General features: G+C 38.0%; 1 protein-coding gene across 2 annotated transcripts in view; it reads left to right on the plus strand.

The window, feature by feature from the left end:
* Taf4b (TATA-box binding protein associated factor 4b) overlaps positions 1–22,714 on the plus strand; it is a 130,078-nt gene that overhangs the window by 80,711 nt on the left and 26,653 nt on the right. For both annotated transcript variants that reach the window (XM_052741585.1, XM_052741586.1), the window contains one exon: positions 10,764–10,868. In XM_052741585.1, coding sequence (XP_052597545.1) covers positions 10,764–10,868 — 105 coding nt within the window. The remainder of the gene's footprint in view (positions 1–10,763; positions 10,869–22,714) is intronic.

The following is a 22,714-nucleotide window of genomic DNA, read 5'->3' on the forward strand; positions in this document are numbered from 1 at the left end:
GTTAATTATCTTACCATGGGTGTTGTTGCTTCATAAACGTGGGTACTTAGATTCTTTTTCCCTTTAGCTTTGAAGGAGATGGTTTTATTTGTTTCATATTGTTTGGTATTTTGTTTATTCCATGAAGTCAAAAGGTAGACAGCAGTCTAAACAATACCGTGGAGTAGGGTGTGGTTTCTTTTACTGAGATGATTGATAGCAAACCTGCTTTTTTTCTGTCCTTTGCACCTCTATATGTAGTATTCTTTTTTAAGCAAGGTTAAAAGAAATTATAACTTCCTTCCAAACTGTTTTTGAAGTCTTTTAGTTGTTTTTTACTCTAAGTCCTCTATGATCAAAAAGGAACCAAATGTATTGTCCTGGGTCCAAGAAGAGAGCCATTCTGTGTTGTTTATTGGTTGCAAAGTGGTTGTTAGTTTGAAATTTAAATATTGTCATTTTTGTCTTCTTTCTGTCCTATAGAGATGTGAGTAACTTACTCTAAGTAGCTCTCTTTCAGAGTCACACACGGGTTACTGTATTTTGAATATAAAAATATTATCCCTGCCTTACTATGGAGTTGAAGTATTCTGAACTATAATAATTTATGAATTTATGAACTTGTAGAAGTTGTAATTTGTAATACTGTGGTTTTTTTTCTTTTGGTATAAACTAGGAAGTTTTCTTGGTTTAATTGGGAAGATTAGTGCTGTTTTGTAGTGGTTGCTTTATTAAAACAGCTTTGTTTCCTTTTACAAACTGGTCACAGGAAAAGTGGGCTAACGACAGAAGTCCCAAAGAACTGCTTAGAGAAGTTGTAGGCTTTGTTTACGCTTGGAGATATGTCAGCAGGGGTGTTCATCATGATTCAGATCATGCCTGAATCTGAAGTTTGAATTGTTAATGACTACAGTTTTGATATTGATAGTTCTCCTACGGTTTTTCATTGTTTTGTTTTTTCAAAAATAGTTTTAGAAACTTTATTTTTTCATGTTCAGTGTATATAGACAGTCTGTTAAATTGGCAGGTTTTTATGAAGGTGTCTCTTCAGATGTTGCCATTCCTATCTGGCTGCCTTTGGTTTGCCTTCAGCCTAGTCTCAGTCCATAGCAGTGTCTCCTGCCGCATACTGTTGACGTTGACCGACAGGTCATCCATTTGGAAGCCTTATTGCTGCCTGGCAGATGTCTGGGGCCATCCCTCTAATTCAGACGTTTTATTGTCATTTCCCATTTTCAGTGCGGTCTTTGTTGTTGTTACTATTTTTTGTTTTTTCTCTCTATAAAAACAATTTCATTCTTTCTGTCTTCAAACTTTAAATTTTAATACCTAAAGTTTTCACAGCTGCAATTTAGGGGTAAATAGATACTTTTTCTAAATGTGAATAGTGATATTCTTCCATTTTACTCTCTATTTGTGAAGCTTTAAAGTACATTACTGGTTGCCAAATACTAATTCTAAATAAGGAGGCATAGTACAGCTGCAGACTTGTCTGAAATGTGCGCTGTGCATTGTAGAACATCATCTTTCTTACCCTCAGTGTTTCTTCTTAGTCCATCACCCCAAATGCTTCAGAGCAAGCCAACAGACTTTGAAGTTGAAGCATTCTGGTTTCTTAAAGAGTTTTAAAAATAAGTTTTTATGTCCTTATATCCATTTGGATTTCTTTTTTCTCATTTGAGAAATGTGAGTTTAGTGGATCTGTGCAGAATGAAGCAAAGAATCCATTCATTTACTTTTTAACACTTCAAGGCATTCTTGCTTTCATTTTTATATCAGACAATAAAGGGAAGAAAAGGACTACAGTAATGTATATGCTGGCACATTGATTTTGCATAGCAACCTGTGTGGGATTAAAATGCAGAACAGATTAGAAACATACTCTGAAATAGGATTTTTTTTCCTAAATAGATTATGGACTGAAAACTCAGGGTACTCGTTATAGGCCATTATTGTGTGATTAATAGAGTTTTGCATATAAAGCCTCATTTCTGAATAGAAAGTATAAGAAAGGCAGTACAGAATTTGTTGGTTTGGTCTTTTGCTGTTACAATTTATTATTTTTTTTAATTTTTATTTTTTGAGATAAGTTCTCACTATTTAGCCCTGGCTACCTTGGTACACTCTGTATGCATTAAGACTGGCCTGGAATTTATAGATATCCTCCTGCATCTGCCTCCCAAATTCTAGGAATAAAGGTGTGTACCACTACACCTGGGAGGACATTGTTTTGTTTTGTTCTGTTTGTTTGAGAGAGTTCCCCTTATGTAGCTCTGGAACTTTCTGTGTAGACCAGGTTGGCCTCAAACCCACAGAGATCCACTTGCCTCTACTTCCTGAGTGCTAGGATTAAAGGTGTGTGATACCATACCCAGTTTTTATATGAGACAGGTCAGCCTAGAATTCAGAATAATCCTGCCTCAGCCTCCCAAGTGCTGAGATTTTAAAAATAAACCTCTATGCCCAGCACTGACATATTTTTAAATAGGAATTTAAAAGATATGAAACAATAAAACATGATACTTAAAGATTACTGTTTAATTGTAGTATTTTATGTTTAATGCTAGCTTTGCATATGCCAAAGGACTTGTGGAATATTGATCAAGGCAATCAAATTTTTCATTAAAAGTATATTATAAAGATATATTATGTTACAGAAATCAAAATAATATATTATGAAGACATTCTTAAAATGACAAATTATAAAGGACTTGTGTATGCCATCGCAAAGAAAGAGATTATTCAAAGCACTGACAGTCTCAGAATGTGGTTTTTAAAGTCTAGTGTGTATGAAAATTTCTGGAGTGTTTGTACATGTTGCTGGTTTCTGGATAAAGAAGTTTATGATAGAGTAGGTGCAGGGCAGGACCTGGAAGTGTGCATTTCTGGAGTTTCCTGTGTTGCTGCTGCTATTCAGCATAGAATCATTGATCTAGGAAGAGAAGAAGGATGTTTTAAAATTTATTACTTTCATATTCCCTTTTGAAGGTATAACATTGTGATCTGGGAATCTGAGATGTGGAATCTTGAACTGGCAGTATTAGATTATCATCCAATGATCCTTCAGTAAATTTCTCTGGGGACCAGGAAAGCCAGCACACAATTTTTCAAGTGATCTTTTTGCAGAAGATCTTTACTGAGAGTCGAGATTCACCAGAAGAATTCACAAATTCTTAATTTTGAGATGTAGGACTGTGTAACTTAGACATAGTGGTCTCTTGTTGGAAGAGGTAGGTGCATTTCATAAAAGAAGTAGCTGTAAGATGGAAGTCAGGAGTTTCAAATTCCTTATTCAGCCTTCTGTGTATCTAGTGCTTACTGTTGGTATGTTACTTTACTTTGAACTTACCTTGTTCTTTGTAGCTAAATGTAGCATAAGTGTGTTGCTTGTAACAGGCAGTCATAATTACGGAAAAGATGGGGCCTAAAAGGCTTAAAAACATGAGCCAAGGGAACATTTCAGATAATGTTATGCCATCAAAGTCTTAGCATTAAGCTTCAGACTAACCATGGGTATTTTATTTAATTTTTCCTCAGAAGACATTAAAAAAAAAAAAAGCAAAGCAGAGGCAGGAGTATCTGGATGAAGAGCTATGCGGGGGATGGGAGAGATGAGTAGATTGCTATCTAGGGTAAACTGGGGTAACCATATCACATTTTTATTCTGAGCAATTCGTAAGTATTAGGTTTAAGTGAAGGTGACCTGTCTGTTGTAGTCTGACTTCTTTTTGCTCTGACCAAATACCTTAGCAAAACAATGTGCGAAAGGAAGGATATTTGGTCTTTGGATTTAGGTTCCAGTCTAGACGATCTCTTGGTTCTAGACTCCTAACAAGAAGAACATCATAATGGCGGTATATGTGGTTGCTCAGCCATGCAGAACTGAAAGCAGAGAGAAGGGAGAGGTTCAGGACAAGATTAGCCTCAAAGAACAGGCTAACGTTCTGGAGTTTCCAAACATAGTGCTAAAATATTCCAACATAGTGCCAAAAGCTGGGGCCTAACTTATCAACACCTTAGCCTCTTAAGGGACATTTCATATTTGTACTGTACCAATGTGTGTTTAATTAATGTTTCATTCAGTGTTTTTAAAAATATATTCTCTTTTAAATTATTTTATTTTATATGCATTGGTGTTTTGCCTGCATGTGTGTCTGTGTGAGGTTGTCAGATCCTGGAATTACAGACAGGTGTGAGCTGCCGTGTGGGTGCTGGGAATTGAACCCTGGTTCTCTAGAAGAGCAGTCAGTGCTCCTAGCCGCTAAGCCATCTCTCCAGTCCTGTTTTTTGTTTGTTTTTTTTGTTATTGTTGTTGTTGTTGTTTTATCCCCTGCAGTTATTTTTGTTTCATTTTGAGCACTGTGATAAAAAGTCTGTGATAAACAACTAGAGAGAGGGAAGTTTAGATCCCTGGAACTTAATGGCCAGCCAGTGAAAGACTTGTCTATAAAAGGTAATTGGCATTCCTGAGGACCCAAGATTGTCCTCTGGATTTTATATGCTCTCTACATATGTGTATACATGCCACATGCATGTGCATGAATGAAATTTTTAAATGCTCAATTCAAATACAGTGGCTTAGGGTATAGTTTAAAAAAAACAGGAAAATGTTTCTATTGGGTCAGAAGAAAGATAATTGATCTCAAGAATGAAAGATAGGGTATCACTGCAGACCCTGAAGATGTCAACGGATGAAGGAAGTACACCAAAGTGCATAAAAATTGTGGCAGTTTACCTGAAATTACTGAATGGGAGGGAAAGGGAGAAGGAAAGGAGATGAACATGACTGCTCCTAAGTATGATGGAGGAGAGAGTTTACTGTAGATAAAATGGAAAGCATAGCCAGAGGCAGGGACATCGGAGAGAGTCCAGAGTGGACATGTCATGTAAGGAGAGGGAAGAGGAGAGGGTGACCAGGTGTAGCAGCCAGGAGCCCCAAAGATACAAAAGGAGTGAGTAACCAAAATGGTTGGATTATATAGGGAAGAACAGTCCAGCCTCCTGGGTTGGAGAGTTCAGGGTAGTGGGTGGGGTATGCCAGCTGGGAGGGTCCTGTAACTAGTAGGGTAAAACCTAACAATTACTAACTCAAAATCTTGAACCCATAAAATCTTGGTCAAGGCAAAATAAATAATCTCAAGTATTTTATAGTTATTAATTAAATTGAATTAGTACTTAAAACCCAAGTACAGATCATTTTACTTTGTAAATTCTGTCTATAGAAGAATTAATAGCACTTTTATACCATTTATTTAAAAAAATAAAAATAATATCTCCAGTTCATTTATCAAGAAAAGCATAAACCTGATATTCAAAACCAGAAGGATATTTCAGAACCAGAAATCCAGTATCTCCATGGAGACATCAACACAATAAGATCTAGTCAAGTCTGACAACATGTAGAAAAGAATGGTAGACCGCAGGCACCACGTAGCATCAGCCCTAGAAACGTAAAGTCGTTTTAATATTTGAAAATTAATCAGTATAATTGTCTTAGTTAGGGTTTTTATTGCTGTCAAAAAACACCAAGACCAAAACCAGGATGGGAATGAAAAGATTATTTCAGCTTCCATGTTCCAATCACAGTCTGTGATGAAGGGAAGTTGTGACCGGAACTGAAGTAGATGGCATGGAAGATCACTGCTTACTGGCTTGCTCTTACAGCTTTCTTATAGTGTCCAAGATCACCACCAGCCCAGGGTGGCACTGGCCACAGTGAGTTAGGCCCTTCCCACATCAATCATCAGGAAAATGCACCACAGGTTTTCCCACAGGCCAATCCAATGGGGCATTTTCTGAATTAAGGTTCTCTCTTCCCCAATAACTACAGCTTCTGCCAAACTGACATAAACTAGCGAATATACTTAACTCCTTGTCAGCTTGACACACAACTTCATCACTGGTAAACCATAACCTTTTTTGTCTTGTTGTTCCCAAGATGTCATATTAATATCACAATATAAAGTATATTCCGAGAGCTTTTAAAGTTTGTCCTTAAAAATTCAAACACTTTAAAGTTCTGTCTCTTTAAAACATCCAAAGTCTCTTTCAGAGTTCAAAGTTCTCTAAAACGTTGAACATCTTTCTTTACAAAAAAAAATCCAGTGTTCTCTGAATATCCAAAGTCTCTCTAAAATCCCAAAATCTCTCTAACTTCAGAGTCTATCAACTGTGGGTGCCTATTTAAAAAAAAAAAAAAAGTTACATACCTTCTTATTCCAAGAGGGAAGAACCAGGGCACACGCACAATCAGATTATAGCAAAACTAAACTGTAGCCAGGTAAATTACTCACTGTCAAATGTCTGGTATTTAAAACCTAGTCACACTTCTCTAGTTCTGGCGTTCATAGCACATGCAGCTTGTCTTACAGGTTCAGAGCAGCTCCACTCCCAGCTGCAGATCTCCTGGGTGATTGTCCCATGGTACTGGCATCTCCTAAGTGCTGGGGTGTCTGCGACTGGACTTTACCTTCCCCAGGAGCCTCTCTTCAGGAACTCTATACCTGCCACATAGTGCCAAGCCTTACAAGCCTTAGCTACTCTCCATGATCCTTCATGCCTTCAAAACCAGTGCCATTTGAGTAATATTCTTCTCTCTCTCTTCCTCTCTCCCTCCCTCTCTCCATCTTTCCCTCACTTTCTCTCCCCTCCATCCCTGTGTGTGTGTGTGTGTGTGTGTGTGTGTGTGTGTGTGTGTGTTTAGACAAGATATGTAGCTCTGGCTTTCCTGGAACTCACTGTAGATCAACAACCTGTAGATCAGGTTAGCCTCAAACTCACAGAAATCCATCTGCCTTTCTCTCTCCAGTGCTGGGATTAAAGACATGGGCCACTACACCTGGACCGTCTGAGTGATTCTTACACATTACCAAGTTTGGCTGCCAGCATGAGATACAGCCTCAGCCGCCAGTGGATCACAGCTTCCCTGTGCTGTCCCTGAGTAAACACATCCCAGATTTACACTCTTCAGTGGTGCTGGTCTCTTGTTAATCATGGCTGATTCTTCAGCCCTGCTGACCAGAACTACAGATTCTTTCAGAATGGCACATAAATGATCCCAGCAGTCTTTACTTCCTCTGAAACTTGACAAGCCAGGCCTCCATCATCTGCAGCGCTCTCTGCATTCTTATCTTCCCAGCTGCTACAACAACAGCCCATGAAGCTGAAGTTTTCATTGGCTTTTCCAGTCCAAAGTTCCAAAGTCCTTTTACAATCTTCCCTAAAATACACGGTCAGATCTGTCATAGCAATGCCTATTAAAAACAAAACCTGGTTCCAGTTTCTGTCTTAGTTAGGGTTTTCATTGCTGTTATTAAGACCAGGACTATAAGCAGCAGCTTGGGGAGGAAAGGGTTTCTTTAAGCTTATACATCCCAATCACATCCCATCATGAAGGGAATTTTAGGTAGGAGCTCAAGATAGGAAACCGGATGTCGGAACTGAAGCAGAGGCTGTGGAGGATCGCTACATACTGACTTGCTCAGCAAACTTTTTTATAGCACCCAGGACCACCAGGCCAGGGGTAGCACTACCCATAGTGAGTTGGGCCTTCCACATCAATCATCAGTTAAGGAAGTGCACCACAGGCCAGTCTAGCGGGGGGAATTAAATGACTTAAGCTTTCGTAAAGTTGACATAAAACTAGCATTTCATTTTCTTAAATGTATCTATCCCAGATCAGAAGACTTTAATTTTGATGGAGATTGGTTTGTCAATGCTTTTATGGATAGATATGCTATATCTAAGTCTTTGCTAGACTCCCAACTCATGAATATTTTCTCTGTGCTTTTTATGGAAGTTTATGCTTTTTACACCTTCAGTTAATTTTTGTATAACATTTGAAGTTCAGGTCCCAGGTGAATGTTTTTAAACTTTATTTTATACATGAAAGTCCACTTACTCCTCCATTTCTTGAATGGCCATAAGGTCAGACATTCAGGTGGTAAGGACAGATTTAGTGTGTGTATAATGGAAAGGAATACTTCCAAGGTGGAAGTGGATTAGTAAGCTGGGAAGACAGTGTCTAAAGTCTTTGCCAGCAGGTCTGACCTCTGTCGTCACTTACGTAGCACCCGGCCTCCAGGAGACCTCCAGGGCTCTCTTTGCCACTGACAGCCTGGGGAGGCCCACAGCTGCATTGTCTTTTGCGGCGCTCAGTAGTTCCCATGTATGCTGAGCAAGCGCCCTCTTGAATTGTAATGTGATCACCCATATAAACCTTAAAATCAGTTTGTCCCTACTCACCAGAAATACTCACTGGAATTATGTCAGATACTTGAGTCAGTTGCAGAAAATCCTCTGGTGTGTAAGGTAGGGGAGTTGAGTTCTGGGGATTAAACCCAGGGCCTCCTCACACGTACTAGATATTAGATAGGTGCTCTGCCATTGAGCTGTGGCCTCAGCTTTCAAAATCTGTATCTGACTTAGCAAATCACGAACTTACTATGTCTCTTCATTTGTTTTTCTTGTGTGATTATTTTGTGGCTCAAAGCATACAGATAGCTGTAAATAATAGATTTACTCCCCAGTATTTCATTTCAGTGTGTCTGTTTTCACCTGTTTCTTACTGATTGATACTCAGGTAGATGATGATTATTGTGTGTGGGAATTTACATCTTGCAATTTTGTTGAATGCCTTCATTAGAATTGGGGAGATTTGTTTTGTTTTGTTTTGTCTTACATTATTTGTGTGTGTGTGTGTGTGTGTGTACATACTCTCAAGCCACAGCTCACATGTGGATGTCAGAAGACAACTTGGGAAGCTGATTCTCTGTTCTACCATGTGGGTCCTAAGGATCGAATCTCAGGTCATCAGGCTCGGCAGCAAGCATCTTACCCATCCATGAGCCATCTTGCCTCCTGGCCATGATTTGTGTGTGGGTGCCACGAGGGTTGTTGTTGTAGTTGTTCTCACAGATAATTTAGCTTTTCTGCATTGATAATCATGCAATCCTCCTGATTTTTTTCTGAGCTTCATGCTGTCATCAACTAGTTATACCAAATCTATATTAATGCCCAGAACTTCCTCTTGATCCAGTTGTAAGTGTCTGGTTTCTTTGCTTTGTGCTGGCTAAGCTATTTTGTTTTTGAGAAGGTATTAGAACTATAGAAGCAATTAAAAACTATGGTCAGTTTCTAGGTATTTTTGTTAGTTTGGCTTTTTTTTTTTTTTTTGAAAATTTTTCTAAAACATTATGTGTAAAGGAGTTATTTACATGGTCAGTTTAAAAACCTTTCTTGCAGTGGGTAGGAGAGAATCCCAATTTGTTATGACTGTCTTTAAGATACCATATCTCTATAGGGAAGGTCTTTTTTTCTTTTTTTTCTTTTTTTTTTTTTTTTGGTACATAGAAGTTCTAGATTGTGGCAGCATCAGACTCTTGACTATTTTTTATTAAAAAGGCCAGCAGAAACAAAAGGTTTTACAACTTCTGAAAACCCTTATCTAACAATTTATTTATAAGAAAGCCTACAGCTTAAAAAGGATTTCTGTCCTGTAATTTTTTGGAGCAAATAAAACATAATTCTTAGTTTACTTACTTTGATTAATTGTTGTCTAAATATATTTACGTTGCTACGGTGGTGGTGCACGCCTTTAATCCCAGAACTTGAGAGGCAGAGGCAGGCGGATCTCTGAGTTCGAGGCCAGCCTGGGCTACAGAGTAAAATCCAGGAAAGGCGCAAAGCTACACAGAGAAACCCTGTCTCGAAAAACAAATAAATAAATAAATAAATAAATAAGCCCTTAGTGAATAACTTATATTCAACAGGAATATAAGGAAGCTAGGAAATCTAAGATGAAGGAGAGAGCTGATTTGGTGTTTGAAGAGGACCCATTCCTCGTAGATGGACCCAGTGTTCTCATCCTGATCTTCTCTTAGAGTGTGTTTGAACTTTGGTTCATTTGGTCTTTCTTTTTTTCCTAAAGAATATTCCCAGTGTAAGTTTTTTTTAGTGGATGGACTGTCTTGATCCTGTTGGCATGTGACTATCACTCAGTCTCAACGACACTTTGCCTTACGTAGCAGTAAGATTTTCATGAGAATTGAACATTTTTCCTCTTCTAGAAAAGCTGAGGGGGCTTATGCAATGGTATTTTATTTTTACTTTGTCTTTATTAAAAAATACGTAACTATTTTCACACATAATCACTTTGATGAAATCCTTTTCATAAGACACCGTTTGTAGTTAGCTTCTGTACTGTTGCCCAAAGACTGAAAAACTGGACCTTATAGTTTTGGCTATTCCAGACAAAACTACATCACTCAGGATTTTTGCTATGAAGACAAACACAGAGTAAATCCATGAGTCTTCTTTGTAAATGTTTGCAGTGAGAACATTTGTCTCTGTTTACTGACTGGTTGTCCTGCTTCTTTGAGTGGTTTCCATGAAGTTGTCCTAATCTCTTAGACCCTCACTGTGCAGTTTTTGTCTGTGTGAGCAGTCAGTGAATACCCTTTCAGTGTGTTTATGAGAATTAGGAGAGTAATTTGTAAGCATACGGTATACTAGAACTGTGCTCTGTAAAGAACAAGCACCGTTCCGATTTCCTTTTCTTCTTCTGTCTACACTTCCTCTTCCCTGAGCTCTGTCTCTTCCTATAAAGATTAGGGAGGAGTTAGTGGGGTTACAACATCAGGAATGTGCCCTTGGCTGCAAGGGAGTCAATATTTATTTTATTCTATAATTTTATTGGGAATAAGTACAGAAACTAGTTTCATGATCATTTTCTTTCTCTCTGAGCATCTGTGTAAACATGGACTTTCTTTTTCCCCATCTTCTAGTTGCAGCAACTGGAGCTTGCCCAGATCCAGTACAGAGATGCTAATCTCACGGCTCTTGCAGCTATTGGACCACGGAAGAAGAGACCGCTAGAGTCAGGAAACGAGGTACTGAAAACAGTGTTTGTTATTTAATTGTTTTAATGTCCAGAAAGTAAGCCAGAAAGCAAACAAAAGACGCAAGGCATGGAAATAGTCTGTCCTGCTCTACAAGCTGTCAAGCTTTTCTTGAAATTCTTTTTTGCCACTTTTATAAAATGGATTTTGCCATTTATTATTTTTTTTAAATGTGTTCTTTTAGCTTCATTCCTACATATTCTGTCATCCTTTCTAGTCACCATCTCCAGGGATACTGAATATACTATTTCCATTTTTAAAAATCTCCATAGGTTAACATTTTGCAAATATTTTATTTATTTGTTTGTTTGTTTGTTTGTTTGTTTGTTTGTTTTGTGTGTGTGTGTGTGTGTGTGTGTGTGTGTGTGTGTGTGTGTGTGTGTGTGTGTGTGTGTATCTGTGAGTACAGATGACTGTAGTGGACAGAGGGTGTCAGATCCCCTGGAGTTACAGGTGGTTTTGAGCCATCTGACATAGGTGTTAGAAGTACTCCTTGGTTCTTCTGCAAAAGCAGTATTTACTCCAAGGGCAGATCCATCACTCTAGGCCCCTTTTAACATCTTTATATAATCTCTCTTCTATTTATCTAAACCCATCCCACTACTAAGACTGCATCTGCCCTCTTATACCTGAGCACAAAACGTGTTTATATGGCTTAATTATTGTCTTATTCTTTCCTGAATACCATTTTAAAATTTTAATTATTTGTGCCCATTTGTGTGTGTGAGTGGGTTATATACATACTCTTGCCAAAATGCACATGTGGAGATCAGAGAACAGCCAGCAGGCTCAGTTCTCACTTTCCACTTTCTCAAAGCAGGGTCTTCCTTGTTTTTGTTGCTGTATTGCCTACTCCAGGTTACCTGGCCTACAGGCTTCCAGGTGATAATCCCATCTCCACCTCCCATTTCTCCTTAGGAATGCTGGGATTACAAATATGTACCATCACATCCTGAACTTTTTTACATGGGTATATGCCAGTACTGCATTTAAATGAATCATAATTTATTCAACCACTTTCCCAATAAATACTCAGGTCATTTTCAGGCCTTTGTTTTCATTGCCTTGTGTAAGTGAAATTCTGGAAATACTTAGTTGGGTTAGAAAATGTCCATATTGGGAAAGAAATTTACTAGAAAAACTCAGGCATGCACAAAGGTAGAGAGAGCAGCATAGTGAGTTCCTGTCCACCTTTTCTTACCTGCCTACCTTAACTCTTCTGCTCTGTCAGCTCTCAGTTTACCTGCCATGTTTCCTTTATGTCTGTACCAACTCTCTCAGGTAAGGAAGGTTTTTACAAAACCCTTGGCTTGTTTTAAAGTCAGTCCAAGAGTCAGTAGCATTTTATTAATAAATACTATTTGTTGATTTTTGATTATTCGTAATAGTGTAAATAAGAAATAACTAGACTGATTTCTCATCACTTGTCACTTCTCAATTTTTCTTTTTCCTATGGAATTATGCTTCACAGTTTATTAAAGAAATAGAAACCTTTCCTCTCTTTTTTCTAATACTTTTAGCATTTTCACACTGTACTTTTTAGGTTTGTTTTTTTTGTTTGTTTGTTTGGTTTTTTGTTTTTTTTGTTTTTTTTTAGCTTTTTCTCATGGTGCTGGGTATTGAGCCCAGGGCCTCCCACATTTACCCAGTGTTTCTTTCTGGCTCATTGTATCGAACTCTACTTTACCATGTTTTCCCTGTCCTGATGAACTGACCTTTCTGAAACTGTGAGACTGAATGAATCTTTCCTCTCAAAACAAGATAAATCTGGTTTGTTTGTTCCTAAATCTCTACATAAGAGCTGAAGTGTAGATTAGCCATGGTAATGATGCACACCTACAATCTCAGTGGAGCCAGGAATTTACAGCCAGCCTTGCTTCCATAGCAAGGTTGAGCCAGGTTTGGCTCTATAGTGAAACATTGTCTCAAAGGGTGGGGAAAGTTGTTAATGTATGTTTAGTTTTATTTCCTTGGTCCTAATAACTAGTCAACACTTTTTATTTGGTAATTCTTAACTTACTGATTTGAAATGCCACCTGTATCACGTACAGTTTTGAATTGAATCCGTTGGTATGAGTGTTATGATGCACACTGTGAACCTGTCCTAAGAGAAGTTGCTGTGAGTGTGAAAACGTTTTGTGTCTGTTGCATTTGTTGTTTAGTTCTGAAGTGAATCTAGCTACATAAGGGAGGAAATTCTCAACTTTCAGATGAACATGAATTTTAGTATTCACTGGTGGCTGCTGACTATTTTATTGGACTATACAAAAAGACTGTTCTGGCCGATATCTTAGTTTGTTGGTTATTTTGTTAGTTCTGTGGATTACACTGAGAGCCTCACCGAGTTTGTCAGTGAGATACATTCTTGCTCCTGTGTATCTATTAGTATGTTATTCCTGAAACCTTTTTCAAATACCGTCTGAACCATTTTAAGTGTGTAGGTAATTAGTATTGAACATATTCACATTATTGAAAGATTTCACATACTTTTACATCTTATAAGACTAAAACACTATACTGATTAAACAGTTCTCCATTCCCTAAGACCCTTGTAAGCCACACTCCACTCTGCTTCTATAAATCTGACTACTCAGATATCACATATAAGTGGGATTAGATAGTATTCTTTCTTTCACTCCTGGTTTATTTGACTTAGTATAATGTCCTCAATGTTTTAGATACCACTATACTTAAAAATGTGATAAAGCTAGTTCATGAGAGTATTTTCTACTTTCCTAGCACTGGACAACTCACTACCCTTTGTTTTTTGTTCATATGTATGTAAATTGGGTAAATATCAAGATGTGGCATGATATTTCATCAAGTATATGACTGTGAACAGGCCTTCTTGCCATTCTTTTCCTTTTGTGTCAAGAATATTATAAAATTTTTAAACCCACTTAGTAACTGTGTTTAATATTGTAACTCATTTAAGAATGCTTTCTAAGCTCCTGACCTACTTTCCTATTCTAGTGACATTGTATAACAAAGTCTGTTCAGTTGATTCCTGGGGAGAACTCGTTGCAGCACGTGGGGTAATAAATAAGTACGTGTACAGGTCTGAGCTTGATTCTTAACTGTGGTAAGCTTTTAAACGGGGAGAGTCCTTTAAGCTTCGTTCCTCAATTATCCCAGTAGGTTGAAATGGTACAGCACTTGCTTTGTCATGCTTTATGAATTGATTTTTATAAACTCTACTATCAAGTGCTTAATAGTTTATCTTTGTCATCATAATAGAAATATCATTGTTTCAGTTCAAATGGCTCAGAGTGAGTTTGAAATGCTGACCACCAGACTCTCTAGGTCACTGGCTCTCAACCTTCCTAATGCTGCAACCCTTTAATGTAGTTCCCCATGTGTTGACCCTCCCCATTCACCATAACATTATTTTTTTTGCTGCTTCATAACAGTAATTTTGCTACTGTTATGAATCATAATGCAGATATCTGATATGCAAGATATCTGGTATGCAACCCCTGTGAAGAGGTCTTTTGACCCCAAGGGGTTACGACTCACAGGTGCTCTAGGCCTTCACTTTAGTCACATTTGACTTTGTTGCAAATTTTAGAGATCTTAAATCCTGATTTCTTGTAGGACTTATTTTTAAATTTATTTAGTATGAATGTGTATGCATGTGCACATGACACTGCGTGCCTATGGAGGATAGAGGAGAACTTTATAGAGTTGGCTCTTTCCTTCCAGCTTGTTAAGACCAATGAGCTTAGTGGGCTTGCTTACACAGCACAAGTGAGGAGCTGCTTATAGGAGTCCTGAAATAGCTGTGTCATCTCAAAGTTCCCCCCCATCATGGATGGTGACCTTCTAGAAGCTGCATCATGAAGCCATGCTTTCTATTGACCTTACACTTCTGTATAATCTATTATCTTTTAAGATGTCCCACCTGTGGGAGGGAGTAGTACCTGGAATTCCGGATTAGGGATTCATGACCCTCCTTTTCTCCCTTTACTAACTGTGGCAATATACCATGCAGAGGAAAAACCACTGTCCAAACTATCAATATTAAAATGCAAAAATACTAATTTTTACTTTCAGAAAGATATTCTGTACCTTTTGAAAAATCTTATACCACAAACTTTCTTAGCACTTTCTGTTGTAGGTATTCAGATAGAACATTTTAGAATAATACTTAGGGATCTATTAATATTAATGATTGTAGTAGCTTTTTTCCCCCCCTAACTCTGACTTGTTCAAGTTGTTTTTGAGTAGTTTGCTTGGGGTGATAGCAGGGAGAGGAGGAAGAAGATTTCCAAAAGTTTATGAATGAAGAAACAGCAATAAAATTAGGATAAATGAAGCCGGGCCGTGGTGGCGCACGCCTTTAATCCCAGCACTCGGGAGACAGAGGCAGGCGGATCTTTGTAAGTTCGAGGCCAGCCTGGGCTACGGAGCGAGATCCAGGAAAGGCACAAAGCTGCACAGAGAAACCCTGTCTCGAAAAACCAAAAAAAAAAAAAAAAATTAGGATAAATGAATGATGGTGCTATAAAAGAATCATGTTTAAGAATCCTTTCTACATGTTTTCTTTGTCATTTTTGGGTCCCCATACCTGACTCCAAAACACATAAGTCATACTCTACTAAATAGCTCTAGGAATGAGGTAATCTTATTAGACTCTACTGTATTTTAAATTAAAAATACAAAGATACACTGGGGTTCTAAAGTCCACCAGAATTTTATTTTGCATCTGTTGTATGTTAAATATAATAATAAAGAAATAATGATAAGACAACAGCAGTCAGTCCAGGGAAAGGGAAAGCTAATACATGACTTCTTTCAGGAATGAGGTTTATTTGGAGAAAGGGCCTCCAGGCCGCGATGGGGCCTCCGGGGGGAGGCGAAGCATTAAAGAGTAAAACACAATATGTGAAGGGCCAAAATATGATTGAGGGTCTTAAATGGGAAGAGCAGCTTCCTTGCAAAGCCTGGAGAGGAGCTTTATAAAGAGCAAGAGCAAGAGAACATAGAGGAGGGGAAGGAAGGGATAGTATCAGACTTTTTTTTTTTTTTTTTTTTCTTCGAGACAGGGTTTCTCTGTGTAGCTTTGCGCCTCTCCTGGAACTCACTTGGTAGCCCAGGCTGGCCTCGAACTCACAGAGATTCGCCTGGCTCTGCCTCCTGAGTGCTAGGATTAAAGGCGTGCGCCACCACTGCCCGGCTGTATCAGACTTTTTAATAGAAGTTCTGTGGGGTCTGGCAGGAAATTCCACATCACATGATTTGATTCAACATAGAATATATGAACAGGAGTGTAGAAGAGCCAGGACCTGGTTAATAACATAAATCAGGGGCTGCTGTTAGGACACAGGACAAAGGGCTTTCTTAACTCTCAGTTAGGGGGAGCCTACAGGGAAACATGGCCTGATCTCTGCAGTCTGTAAGACCTGTCTTAAAGGGGCAAGCATACAATTTTTTATATATAGGAAGTAAACTGAGCCTGTTTGAAGAAAAATTGAAAGTTAACTATAAATCAGTGTTGAAGTAATATAAAAGTAATAAAATGTATAGTATGTTGGACAAGTTTTCTTTAGTTTTATTAGTTCCTGACCCCTTGAGATAGCTGAATAAAGTAATTAACATTGATTTGACAAGTTAATATTGAGTGCTTGCTATTTTAAAATCTTTAATGAGTTAATTACTTTTTTGCTAGCAATTGAACCCAGGGCTTTGTGTATGCTAGGCAGGCACTCTACCACTGAGTTACAACCTCAACCAGAAAAAAATCAATTTTATTCTTCTGAAAAAGAGAAAAATATTTGAAGTCCCATTAATAGCCCTAAATTTCTTATAAACTAATTTGGGGGGAAAATTCTCAGAGTTATAATGGTACAAACTTCCCTGTCTTATTCCTTGTGATACTATATTACAAATTCAGTATCTTAGCATGTTTTAGGCACTTACTAGAGAACTGCTGATTGGATTCCTAAAACGACTCTGGTTTGTGAAGAAGTCTGTGGAGTAGGTAGCTAGCTCCCACTCTGTTCATCTTTGCAGCCGTATTCCTTCCACCTCCCAGTCCTGTTATTTCTATACTTTGGAAGTGCAAGCCCTTTAGTCCCTAGAAATCATGCACTTCATTTTATTGATGCACGCAGAAAGTGTTCAGCATGGGTTTCCTGCTCATAACCAAAAAAGAATTCAGGAGAGGCTAGATGTTGTGTCCTGAAAAACCCTCGATGGTTCAAAGTTGGGTAGAGTTCTCTCCAACATTGATCTGCCCGTACTAGGTAGGAGGGAACATCAGGAGGCAGAGAGCAATGGATTCCACTGCTCATTGATTCTTCAAAGACATGTGTGTCATTTAACCAGAACACCACTGACATAGAAAGTCCAGATTGAATTTTTACTTCCTCAAAGGCATAGATAGTAGGCACTTTTTCTGCCATCTGTTTTCACTATGCCACCAAGACCAATTTTCTAAGTGTTCCTCATGTACCTAAAATTAAATAACTTGGGTAGATAGCTAGCCTGGAGTACTTAAAGCAGCAGTGATGGGAGAGACCCTGCCTCAACAAGGTGAAAGGCTAGAACTGACACCCAGAGACAGCCCTCTGACCTTCTCTGCTTGCACATACATGTGTGCATATTCATGCGCGCGTGCGTGCGCGCGCGCGCACACACACACACACACACACACACACACACACACACACACTAGTTTTTAAGAAATAAGCAATGAATAGGAGAGTTATGAATTTCAAAGTCAGGATACCCCAAAAACATTTAAGAAAGAAAAAGGTGAAGATGGTATGCTGACATTGTGTTGTATTATATTGCTAAATTGGTACTGTGCTTCCCAGAATTCCTTTTCTTATATAGCTTCTGGTTATCATGGGCTATGAGGTACTACATGTATCATATTTAATGTTCTTTTACCAAGTACTAGTCAGAAATGTGTGCCATAAACAACTGTGAAAGAATAGAACATTAAGGATAAGTTCTTGAGTTAGTTCTGGGTTTTATAAAATTGGTTCTCTGGTCTAATTAGACAATATTCACCCTGTTTTTAATGACAGCAGAGACACAGATGAAATTCAGTGGCAAACAAGGTACATTTACACTTTGAACACTACAAATAAGGAATAAAGATTTGTGGAGAGCCAAGTCTTCACTAACAAAAACAGGGATAATGACATAGATTATTCTCTTCAAAATGTACTGTAGAACCTAAAGAAGAAAGAGGCTTTAAATTCTGAGCTCAGAAACTGCAAAAGGAAGTTAAAGCCCTTGTTTGCCCTAAAAGAAACTTTTACCGTTTATAGCCAAAGGCACAGACTTGTTGAAACCAAATCCAAAGTCTACAAGGATTTGAGTTACAATTCAAATTGAATTTCCAGCTGTGTAGTGTTAACATTTAACATTTTTGAGGAAAGGGTGGGAACCTTGAACTCCTCAGTGCTGCATAAATTTAAACCAATTCTTCTAGCCCTGTGTGAAGGAGTTAGTCTCCCAAGTAATCTGTTTTGGCTTCTCTTAGGGTAGTTGTCTTGTAATGGCTAACTGATCTTCCTTAGAACTGGCCTTGGCCACCTCTTACTGCTTTTATGCATACCCAGGTTCCGGTAGTCCCCAAAGGTGAGATGTGAAGTGTGACCCATGAGAACATGGAATACCCTAAACATACTGTTTTTCTTTTTTGCCTCCTGTTGTCCAAGAGCTAGTGTGAGAATGGATCTGAAATGGTGGGGTCAGAGGAGAAGGAATATATAGGTTGGATGAGGCCAAATTCATTGATAGAAGCTTACTAAGCACTGATTGCTGATAGGTTTATGGCAGTGGGCTAGGAGTGGCTTGAGCAGGTTTTTGGTTTGTTGACTTAAAAAGCTAGATGTGTAGGTAGTCTATACCATGCAAAACAGACTAGGCAATAGAACTCTTACTTGGATATTTCAAGTATTTGTTTACAGAGGCTGGAGAGATTAAGATGCTGGAGGGGATTTATCATGTGAGAATTGATCACTTGTCTTCTGGGTAGATCTAGAGGACAGTTTTTTGTTTGTTTGTTTGTTTTTTTAAACTTACTCCTTTATGTTACGTGCCCATGTGCATGCTATGGCATGCATGTGGAGGTCAGAGGACAACTTGTGGAAGTTGGTTCTCTTGAGAACATCTTTTAAAAGTCATAACTATGAGAATATATACTTGACAGAAGGCTCAACATTGTTGAAAAGTTCTGTTGTCTCTTTGCTTTATGCTAATAATGATAGGCGTTTGCACTGTCAGACTAGATTTCTTGAACTTATTGGTAATAACGGGATTCCAAATGATGATAAAAGCCAGTAGTGGCTCTAAATTGCCAAAGACAGACAAATACAGTGACTGTAGTGGCCAGCAAAGCCAATACAGTAGTCACTCTAGTCTGAGCTACAGAGATTCTGAGACTTCACAGGTAGGAAATCAATAAGCAACCTATTGAGTCTTCCTTGACTTTTATAAACAAGAGACTTCTAGGTCTGATGGCCAGAAGTATGACTTGAATTAATTTGGTAAAGTCAATCTACAGACATAAGCCAGTTATGTCTTCACAGACGTGAAGACCTTTAATTGAAGGGAAAAGCAGTTCTTGGGAACAGACCATGCTACACAGCTAGAAGTTTGTGCTTTTATCTCCTAGTCTTTTCCTCTGGACTTGAAACCATTTGCCAGTGTGAATGCGCATCAGAGAAGGAAATAATTGGACTTTTAAGGAATTGTTAGGTATTGGTTCTGAACCTTACATGAAATCTAGAAGACCCAAAGTACTGATGTATTCCACCAGTGTCAGTGGAGTTTAGGCTTTGGTCCATTGCACATTTCCACATTTCTGGAATGCATAGGGGTTTTTGTTTTGGCTTGGTTTTCAAGGTTTTTATGTTATGTAACTTTATTTTATGTGCATTGGTATGAAAGTGTCAGATCCCCTAGAACTGGAGTTATAGACAGTTGTGAGCTGCCATGTGGGTGCTAGGAATTAAAACCAGGTCCTCTGGAAGAGCAATCAGTGCTCTTAACCACTAAGCCCTCTCTCCAGCCCCTAGAATACATAGTTTTAATGAACAAGTTCAACAACTTTTAAATTTCCGTATTGGCCCATGAAAGTGAAGAAAAACAAGTGGAAGCCCCTCGAGTTAACAACTACCTACTAATATGCTAAACTGTCTCCTTGGGAGGATTGCAGGGCCACCATCAGGGACCTGAGAAATGCAGTCGTGATGCCTATTGAGAGTCACAGTAGATTGTCATGCCTTTAATCCTGAAGTCATGTAAATTAGAGTTGTCCCACATGTGATTTTGTTGGAGAAGAAAATGGTGGCAGCCCCTGGCTTTTAGCATGCAGGGCTGCTCTGGCACATCCTTTTCTCCTTCACACCTCTGAGGAAAGAGGCTAGAAAAATGCGTTTTCTGCAGCCAGGTCAGCAGTGTTCCTTCATTAGTCTCATCTACTCTCAGGGTTACCTGAAGCCTATGTACACACCCTTACAAGGGTGGGCTGAACACACGTGCCAGCATATGGATACCATGTTGACTTATCTGGTAAACAAGAAGTAACAACTCCTGTAGACATTTTCATAAGGTACATGTATAATAAATAGTAAACCCACTAAAATTCTTGGTGAATTTCTCAGGGATTGAATGGCATAGATCATGTTGAAATGCCTTTTCTAATAATAATAATAATAATAATAATAATAATAAATCTAGTCACTGCCATCACAAAGAAGAGGTGCATTTGGACTTTAAAAGGCAGCATGCTCCTTCTGTGATAAGAAGAGATTGTCCTCTGAGCCTGCTTTCTTCCGTGGTGCCCCCAGAGACTCCAAAGCCAGCCCCTTTCTTGTTAGTGACTGTGGTAAATCCTGCCTTATTCCTAGCAAGCCATTCATTTTTACTTTTCCCAGAGCATGTTCTTTTTCTTGCCATATACCTTTTAAGTCCTTAGATTGCTGCTGATTTTATATCTTCCTTTCCTATTCCATTGTAATGTTTAAAGTAAAAATTTTAATGTTTAAAGTTAAAATTTTTACTTTCATCTAAAAAAGTTTTATTATGGGAAATTAAGACTTACCCTTATTCCGTTAGTAGGGTTTTTTTGTTTTGTTTTTTTGAGACAGGTTATCATGTAGCCCAGGCTGGCCTTAAACCTGCTGTATAGGTGGTGGCCTTAAGCTTCTGATCTTCCTGCCTTCACCTACTGCGTGCTATAGGCGTATTTACACTACCACTCTCAGCTTCTGTCATGACTTAATGAGATTCATTTTGTCGTGTTATCTTTCGTAGCCTACTTTTTTATTTAATGATCTAATCTGTACACTTCCCAAGTCATTAAATGCTACTTTATACATTTCGTTGTATAATTTATGCCTCTCTGTGTTGTTAAGTATGTTTAGTTTCTAGAATAATGTGTGGGTTTTTTTGTAATGAAATTTTGGGCCATGGTTTTGACTTTTACCTTTCAAACTTCAAAAATAGAATTGATAGTAAAAATGAATGTTTTAAGCCAAGGAGATGGCTTAATAGGTAACTGTGGCTGCAGTCAAGCCTGATAACCCTGGACCACATGATGGGAGAACCTAATCCTGTAATTTGTCCTCTGACCTCCACAGGAACACCAGAGCATGCCCCTTTCCCCCAATGAATGAATGAGTAAATAAATATAATTTTAAAAACTGAGTGACTGGGGACTAACAGATTAACTCAAAAGGGAAAGATGTATTAGGTACAGTGATGAGAAGAACAGAACTAGGTTTCCATGTTCTTGGAGGGCAATCATCTAAAAGTTAGCTTTGCTTTTGTATTTTTTGAAGCAGTGCTGGATTTGTGTTCTGGCATTTTCTGACTTTTAATTCAGAACTATGACGTGGACACAGACAAATGGTGAAAGTATTATGTTCCTTTTTAGCAGCTGACCATTATATGCTAATGATTAAACTAAAAATTTGTATGATGTAGGGGAAAAAAAGCTAAAACATCTTGGAGCAGTCTATGAACCTTTTAGGAATCCTTTCTGCTCTTGAGTGTTTCATTGTTAGCACTCTATTGCTACATTAAGTGTTTTGGGTAAGGTTCTCCTGAGGGCACATGGTGTTTATATGTAGCATTTAAGAACTTACATTGTAATTTTTTCTTTGAAAGTGTGTTCATTAAAGTTAACTTAATGGTAAGCTTATGCTGAGAAAGTTGCTTGCTTAAAATTGCATAGCTTTACATTTATTTCTGTGAGCTTTCAGGATCCCAGAAGCATTTCTTGAAATGTTGTACCTATCTTACTTAACTCATTATATTGTTGCAAATATTCCTTAATGCTTTGTTTCAGACTCTTATGCAGCTACTTGGCTCAACTTTAGTGATTTTTAAAAAGCATGAATTGCTTGTTATATAGGATTATCTGTAATAAGTATTAGTCAGGTTTTAGAGAGCTTTCTAAAATGATAGGTAAGTACTAATTAACAACAAATCACATTTATTGTCGGAAGATTACTACAAGTGGCTTTCCTTAATTGAAATGACAGTTAAGTTCTCTGTGCTGTTTGCCCAAATTAGATGTTTGGGTTTTCAATTAATGTTACCTGTAAAAAAAAAAAAAAAAAAAGTTTCCATCAAAAAACAGTGAATCTATTTTAGATATGCTTGTAGTAGTAACTTTGTGACATTAGAACTCCTGTTTTTACTTTATCCACAAGAATTCCAGAGTATTGACTAGAAGAATATAATTAATTGATTTTGAAATGTTTATTTGAGCTTATTTTTTGTTTAGACTTTGCAGCACCTACAAATTTTTAGTTTGAGTGGGTTGTTGATACTTGATTTATGAACAGTAAATTCACCATTTTTCCCTTTTT

Source organism: Peromyscus californicus, unplaced genomic scaffold, assembly GCF_007827085.1.
Source record: "Peromyscus californicus insignis strain IS unplaced genomic scaffold, ASM782708v3 Scaffold_17__1_contigs__length_78620276, whole genome shotgun sequence".
In the NCBI taxonomy this organism is placed as follows: domain Eukaryota; kingdom Metazoa; phylum Chordata; class Mammalia; order Rodentia; family Cricetidae; genus Peromyscus; species Peromyscus californicus.